Consider the following 8543-nt stretch of genomic DNA (forward strand, 5'->3'; position numbering starts at 1 on the left):
TGAGGCACTTTCTTCTCAGATCTCTTGAGAAACCTAGAGCATTTCATACACCTAGTTTCTTTTTCAAGAGCTTTCCTAGCTTCGGTCTTTGGATGAACAATGTCCTTCTTCAACCAAGGTTTCTTTTGAGAGTCAGATGATTACTTGGAGGTTAGTCCAATCGATCGATTGTTGAAACATGGCCTAATTAGAACTAAGGTCGGTTTAGAAACCATATTATTGCTGGAGACATATGAATCGGATGAAGTGTCGTCATCACCCTTAAGTTCTATATCACTATTAAGAGAGTCCCAAAAAGAGTTGGATCTATCTAATTCATGTTCATTTGTCTAATGAATGATTTCCTCAATAACACAATTGTTCAAAGGACTAGAGTTCGGAATGCAAGCTACAATATTAACTGTTCTACGTTGAGGTTCCGAAGACAGATTCAGGTCCAGGATATCAGAGGCGAAAATTTCATGGAAACAGAACATGTAATAGTGATTGGTTTGAACTTAGGATATAATGATTGAAATTTGTCTGAGGTATCATGAAGGGATGACAATGGTGAGACAGGGGTGTCCGAATAAATGTGATTTGGAATATATCCCATGAACATTATGTTTTGAAGGTCTTTCAGGGGTACAACAATAGGCTTTGGAAAATCGCTTCCAACACCTGGTGCTTTGGACCAAGGGTGACAAAACTTATGTGTCATCCTTTCATTAGCTTCAAGAATATCAATACAATTATGTAAACTATCAATTTTTGCATTAAGATGGTTGTTATCATTAACCAAAAGATTTCTTTCATTAATTGAGATTTCACATTTGTCATTTAGAATAATACATTCATCTTTGGCCATTACAAGTTCTCTTTCTAATGATTCTATCTCAAGCTTGTGGTATTTAAATCATAATCTAATATGGGTCAACTCACTATCCATCTTCTCACTAACTTCTATGGCAGACTCATATGCTTTATGAATAACTGTCATATCTGATTGAATTTGTGTTAGAAAAGGTTCACAAATAGATAAATCAAAATGATTATCAGTGATCATGGATTGTACCTGCTGGATGATGCTTCTGCCAGGTGGATTGTTAGTTACCATGTAGCAGTAGTTTGGCTCATCATCTTTATTATCAGCTTTCTAACCAAAAGACCATTAACCTTCATCACACTCAATTGAATATATATCCATTGGACACAAGTTTCTTGTAGATTTTCCTTCACCCTCATCACCAAACGACCAATACCCATCAGCATTCCTTGAAACCATGGTGCCAAAATCCTTTTCACTTTCAACAAGTTGTTGTGCTCGAAGAGCATATTAAGTAGAGTCTTTCACCTTTTGTTATTGAAGATCATAGATTCTTAACTGGTAAATGCATAAAAGTAGTCATGTCCATATAGGTTTTTACGACACTCTATGGATGTAAGCGTTAACGTAACCCAAAGACTTAATCAATATTGTCCATATTTCCAATTGTTATGGAAATGATGATAAATGCAAAATGAAAACTCAATAACTCACATTATGGATTTGTGATGTTTACATCCTTATCATAGATTGTCACGTGTTACACATTTAAAGAAGTAAACATCTTGGATAGTGTGTCTTTTTTGGAAGATTTAGGTAAATTCCATGTGCTTATCCATGATGTTAATGTGTGGTCAACATGTAATGTGTTTGTCCCATGTGACTAAACCTAAATCCTACTAAATAAAATCACTCTAGCTTCATGCATGGTGTGCGTATACAGTGTTATTTCACAAACCTCATAGGTCGCATCCACGAGACGTTGAAGTGTGCATGTATGTTTGTTATATTTGTTGACTCACACTAAAGCCTTTGAAATATAAAGGCAGTGGAAACTATAAACCCATCAAATGCGTTTCCTTATCTCTGGGTTAGTCCAAGCTAATGTGAGACATAGTGAAAAACAAACAATGTGCCTTTCACAATATGATTTTTTTGGAAAATGAGGAGACACTTCTAAAAAGCCTAATACCGCCTCGCTAGAGAAAATAAATTTTCAGACCATAGAATAGCCGTATACACTAGTGTCGTATGAAATCATGGAAGATCAAGGTTGATAATGATGATGGTGGAAAAGGAGAAAATCCCTTGGAAAGATCCAAGGTTTTGTTTGGCCTTTTGAACACTCTACAATACTCAAATTTAAGTTTGAAGTGGATCCCGAATATGTGTAAGGAATTAAGTAATAAGTGGATGTCATGTCATCTCATATCTTTTTATTTTGTATTACAACATGTATTTTTTAATTACTCTTGTGTATTCTTTTGGATACATGTTAAATTTTATTACATTCAATCCAAAACAAAGCCACAAAGCATAAAAGGACACCCCCTCTAATTTTGATGTTAGATTGAACAAATGCTGAACTTTTAGGTTTGTGTTGTGGAAACTTCGAATCTGGCTTTTTCAACACTTAAACATATAGTAATTTATTTGGAAATAGTGTGCATTTGTTTTTGAACATATTTAAAATCACATCAACATTGAGATTTTGAAAGAGTATAGACAAATGTTGGATTAAATCGAAGATTCTATTTACCTTACTTATTCAATTAATATACAAGGTGACATGATTGAGGTAAATGTTAAAAATATTTTTATTTTTGATATTCAATCTCATTTTTTTATTTATTGGAAAGTGATCGTTATTTATTCTGTTTGCAGGGTAATTTGTGTCAACCTTATATTGTTTGTTGATACTTGATTTAAATTGTGTTTGGTATGAGGATTTATGTGTGTTACTATGTTATTCTATTGGGTCGCGACTCGTTTCTTTCAAACTTATGCTTGTACTGATGCATGGATCCTTTGACCCATGTATCATATATGTGATCCAACTATATAGCCATGGATGCAGTTGTGAAGCTTCAGATATATCAGATAACTCACGCACACATAGAGTGGTTTCCCTCTCATTCTTCTCTTTTACACTTTTTACAAAAATCAGGGTTTGTAGTTAGAGTATCGGTTTTACTTTGTTGTTTCTTATCTCTATGCATATATTTTTGAGTGTTCTGTAATTGAGCGTAGATTTAGGTTGATGTAGTGAGGATCGAGTTGTACGTTGAATGTGTGTTCTTGAGGTTTTTTTTAGGTAGGGAAGAGAAGGAAATATGAGGAAATATGTGTTCTTGAGTTTTCTTTAGGGAAAATGAATTATAAGCCCAAAAAAGTTTTCAAACTGTTAAAAAAACCCCAATTATGTTTTGTCTTTTCAAGAAAACCCAATGAACTTAACATTTTGTCTAAAAAAGCCCAACTAACTTACACTTCTCATTTAAGGTCAATCGGCTATTGAAAGTCAACGAATGACATGACATATGATGTGTAACTAAATATCATAAAATGACTTGTAAGACCAACGAAGTTTCAAAACCGTTCCCAAAACCCAAATCATGTTTTGTTGGTAAAAAAACCCAACGAACTTACGTTTTTGTTCAATTCTCATTAGAGGCAACCAGATTCATTAGGTATACAACTAGTTGGCAAATGACATGACATTATATTTAATGACATGGAATAAACGTAATAGAATTTCCTTTATATATCGCTTTAGGGCTTAAAGAATAGAAAAACGAATGATGTATGTGTTCGATCGCTTGTAATAAGTACTTCTTTTTCCTCTCAATTGTTGATGTCTAACTCAAGATCTACAAAGAAAATATTTGATGACGCAAACTCTAGTAGATGTAGACGCCCTTCTCGGATTTGGACATCTAGAATGGAGGATCATCCGGAGATAATGTTTAGGGCTTGTTCAAACAGATGGGTAAGTGTAACTGAAAGCTTTATCCTGTCCATTTTAATAAGTTTTTTTTTTTGAAAGAAACCAAACAAATAGATAGAATATGGACATGATAAAGCTTTCAATTACACTTACCCATCTATTCGAACAAGCCTTAAACCTTTTTCTTTGGATGATCCTCCGTTCTAAATGTCCAAATCCAAGAAGGGCGTCCACATCCACAAGGGTTTTCATCATCAAATATCTTATTTGTAGATCTTGAGTTGGACGTCAAGGATTGAGATGAAGAATAAGAAGTAGCTATTACAAGAGATCGAACATATATGCCGTTCGTTTTTCTCTTCTCCAAACCCTAAACCGATATATAAAAGGCAATTCTAATCTGTTTATTCCATGTCATCAAATATAATGCCATGTCATTTGCAACTAATTGTATACGTAATGAATCTAGTTGCCTTTAATGAGAATTGAACAAAAACGTAAGTTCGTTGGGTTTTTGTAACGACGTAAAAGTTAAAACAATTTTTTATTTAAAAAAAAAACAACCATAACACATATAATAGTTCTCAAAATCTCATAATGTCAAATGTCATAAAAATAACAAATTCCAGAATCTCAAGCAACTCTTCTTCTAGTGTGTACACATCATGCCGGTGCCTTCCCGCGATCGTCGTTGGTACCTGAAACATATATCACACAAAACGGTAAGCATAAATGGTTAGTGAGTTCCCCAAAATACCACATACAATACATACGCCACTTAAGGCTATACCATAGTACGACCCTCTGGTCGATGTGTCTCAGCAGGACCCTCCAGCCCCGTAGGTCGTTGGACCCTCTAGTCCGGTCATAGCTCGTTGGACCCTCCAGTCCGGTCTGATTGAGGGCCCTCTGGCCTCATGAGTCGTTGGACCCTCTGATCCGGTCTATTTAACACATAACATACATATAGCACAATGCACATAATCTCAAACATACACATAACAAATAAGACCTTCTGGTATGCACATAGCTACCACTCTAGGTAATGTATAGTGAGAAGACTAGCCTCGTATGAAGTCGGATAAACTCTCGTGCTCGAATATCCCGACCTAGCCTCCTCCTATCGATAGGATAACATCTTTAATCAAGATCCTCTCATGTTCTCATCTCTAATAATGGGTAGAAGACCATTCTACCCTTCTCTGGTTTCTCTTAAATCAGCTTGACCAAAACCCCATGGTTAACTCTAGTCAACGGTCAAACTTTGACCAGACTCGTCGAGTGCACATGGGTGAATCGGCGAGTCCAAGCGTGTCCTCTGAATCCTTCTAAAGCCTCACTCGACTCGTCGAGTGAACCTTCCACTCGACGAGTTACCACTGGTCATGAATCGTGGGGCAACCCCGACTCGACTGGTCGAGTTCCCTTATGGACTCGGTGAGTTTCTTCCATAGCCACACTCAAATGACCTTCTGAGGTCAGATATGTTTCTCTAACCTATAGATCTAACTTCCCAATGCTCAATAATCATGTAAAGGTCCAATATTGGCACTCATGCAACAACCATAATGCTTCTTTTGGTGAAATATCTTCTAAAATGGCACCCAAGGATCATACCTTTAATGGAGCAACATAAAGCAAAATGGTTGGGACTCTCTGGACCTCTTAAGGTCCAGATGTAAGAGTTATTACACCATGGGACCTCATAAGCTTCGAATCCAAGCTAAAGAAGGGGGAAGAAAACCCTAAATTCAAGTAGATCACCATAAACACGAGATTGAGCATAGATCCATACCTCTAGTAGCCTCTTCTGATAAAATGGTAGCAGGTGTGAGCTCCCTAAGGAGTGTAGCTTACCCTCCTTTCTTCTTTCTTGCAAAATCACACTAGAGATGATGAAAATGGCTTCCTCTCTCTCTCTCTCTCTCTCTCTCTCTATGCTCTCTGGTTCTCTGGTGATCTCAAGGGTGAAGGTGGCCGCAAATGATGGCCATAAGATCCCTTAAATAGGGCACATGCCCGAGGATTTAGGGTTTCTGCCCACAGCGCGGACTTGTCGAGTCGACTCCCCGACTCGTCGAGTCCCTTCATTAAATACAGTTAGCAAATCGCGATCCTACTCGACGAGTCCAGACGTCAACTCGTCGAGTCCCTCTTTTGACAAAAATAATTAATTAAAATATGATACCTGAAATTCCGAATGTTACAGTTTTTTTCAACAAACAAAAGATGATTGGAGTTTTTTGAACGGTTTTGAAACTTTATTGGTCTTACAAGTCATTTTCCGATATTTAATTACACGTCATAAGCCATGTCATTAGTTTAGCTTTTTTAGACAAAAGGTTAGTTCGTTGAGTTTTTTTGAACAGACAAAATATAATTGAGTTTTTTGAATAGTTTGAAAACTTCGATGGTTTGTTAAGTCATTTTCCCTTTTCTTTAAGAGGGTGAAGGGAAGGAAAAGAAAAAAACGAAATGTGTTTTTGAGTTTTATTTAAGGACAGAAATGAAAGAAAATAAAATATTTGGGAGTGAAAAAATGCTTATTTTTCATTAAATATTTCCTCCCACTTTTAGGATGATTGTGAGGGAAATGAGAGGGAAAAAAAAGAATGAAAAAAATAAGGGAAAAAGAATTAAAACTTCTATTTCCTTCCCCTTCTTTTTTTTAATTTTTTTTCTTTCCTGAAAAAAACTCGTAGAAGACAGGGACGTTAATGTTTTTCAGATTCCAAAATAAGAAATTCTCAAATCGAAATAAGCTAAGTATTTGATTTCTAACTGGTAGGCATGGCACATGTGCTTGCTTGGAGAAGTAGAAGCAATAAAGACATTTAGAGATCGATACCGTGACAACGCATGTTGTCTCCCTCTTATTTGGCACGTAGACGCTTTAAATATAACTTAATGGGTCATTTTCTAACATAGCAGACTAAAAACATTGGACTTTTAATATGTATACCTAATTACCTTTAATAACAATTCATAATCATGGGTTAAAGACGTTTAGAGGTCTAGGGCGATCATCCAGGTTGCTTTGGTCCATGGGTCGACCCTATCTTACCCACGTGGGATAGGGAAACTAGCAAACTTGTAGTTCCTTTATAAGTTACAACTAATTTCATGTTCAGGTAATCATTTTTGCCTACAGAAACTCAATCAAGTTGGTCCTTACAAGTCACAACCCCTCATAATCTACATTCAACAATTAAATACAATATTTTACGTCAACGTATAAATAAAACAATAATCGACAAAGCACAAAAAACATGAAAAGAAGGTATGACGAATCCTCGTGGCACAAATGAACCCATATACGAAAATATTTTCATGTTTGTGCTATCTAAGATTGGAAACTAAACACCATAGAATAAGTTACACATGCAACATACATTAATTACACTTTATTGGTAAATGCTCAATATAATATTAATCAGTAAACATTTCATCTTTATTTATGATCAGGCAACATGCATTACACTTTTCGTGGTTTATCATCATATTATGATGGGCGTCTTGCCTTTAGGAGGGGGTGGTGGCCAGCCTCCGGGAGGAGGATTCATCTTGGCACAGTCGTATACGCAAATGCAAACGAGTTTCTCTTGACCAGTGGTACAATGTCCTTTTTCTGCACTCTCAAAAGTCTTACAATTGTTAAGACATTTCTCATCCACGCACTTTCCTCTATAATACGTAGCTGGCTTTTCACAGTATTTTATTCCTTTCACGGTAATCATTTCTGTTCACACACCATGCAAAATAAAGTTTAATGAAAAAATTAGTTAATTTAGATGGTAAGGGCCTAAATGGTCAACATGCATAAACATAAGTTTAAATGAGATTACTATTAAAGAAGAAAATAAAATATGTTCTTACATTTTAGTCTCTCTATCCTCCTACCCAAATTAATAGTGACAAGTGGAGTAAATATTATCAATTTTATTAAATTAAAATTGTTATATGTGAACATTTGATATGGTAGGAAAATAAATAAGAATAAAATGGAGTGGATATCTAACTAATGGAATATAAAAATTTTCTTCCATTTGGATCTAAAGATTTTCTTTGGATTAATGGAATATAAAAAAGATTAAAAGTATTTATCTAACTAATCTTCACTTATTCCATAAAGGCTATTATTACCTTCGGCCTCCAATTTAACAATCTTCGGACAATTACTTAACCAAAACTTTATATTAACAATTGAAAAAATAGCGAGTCAAGCAAAGCACTAGACAACAATTTCTACTGTTATTTTGTTATTTTTTTTTTATTTAGTAATTTTGTATTTAGCGTTATAATTACCGAACACTTTTAAGTATAACGGGTAATCACAGTTAACCTCATATGGTAAAAATGAAGCAATCTGGCTCTACCAGGAAAAAAACAGTTTTGAATGAAAATAATCGCTTCCGAAAAAATCTGTACTTTTTAAAAATGATGATCAGTCATTTGTGGGACATTTATGGGATGTAATTTTGTCATCATGAAGTACAGGAAATACCGAAGTATTTATTTTAAACGATTTCCCTGAACATGAATAACTAGTTTTTCTTATTAATTTATCTAATTTCAGAATTTTAACTCATTCTCTATTATGGTGGGGGTGGTGGTGGGTAATACATAATTTTTTTAAAGCATGAAAGTTAATCTTAATCACCTGAGATAGCAAGAACGACGAGGAGGATACGAAATCCAGATAAAACAAGTGAACTCATTTTCATTTTTGAGTTATGGCGCAGCTATATATGTAAGAAACCCTCCCAAAGACTTGAGTAATGAAGCCTAAAA

The 8543-nt window shown here is 35.1% G+C and overlaps 1 protein-coding gene across 1 annotated transcript; it reads right to left on the reverse strand.

Moving 5' to 3' along the window:
• Nucleotides 1-7048: 7048 nt before the first annotated feature.
• LOC111895714 (anther-specific protein SF2) lies at nucleotides 7049-8543 on the reverse strand. Its single transcript, XM_023891786.3, has 2 exons — nucleotides 8413-8543; nucleotides 7049-7491 (listed from the first exon to the last, which is right to left on the reverse strand). Exons 1-2 carry the CDS (start codon nucleotides 8474-8476, stop codon nucleotides 7250-7252), a joined length of 306 nt encoding a protein of 101 aa, XP_023747554.1. The 5' UTR covers nucleotides 8477-8543; the 3' UTR covers nucleotides 7049-7249.

Source organism: Lactuca sativa, chromosome 7 (genome assembly GCF_002870075.4).
Source record: "Lactuca sativa cultivar Salinas chromosome 7, Lsat_Salinas_v11, whole genome shotgun sequence".
Classification (NCBI taxonomy): Eukaryota; Viridiplantae; Streptophyta; class Magnoliopsida; order Asterales; family Asteraceae; genus Lactuca; species Lactuca sativa.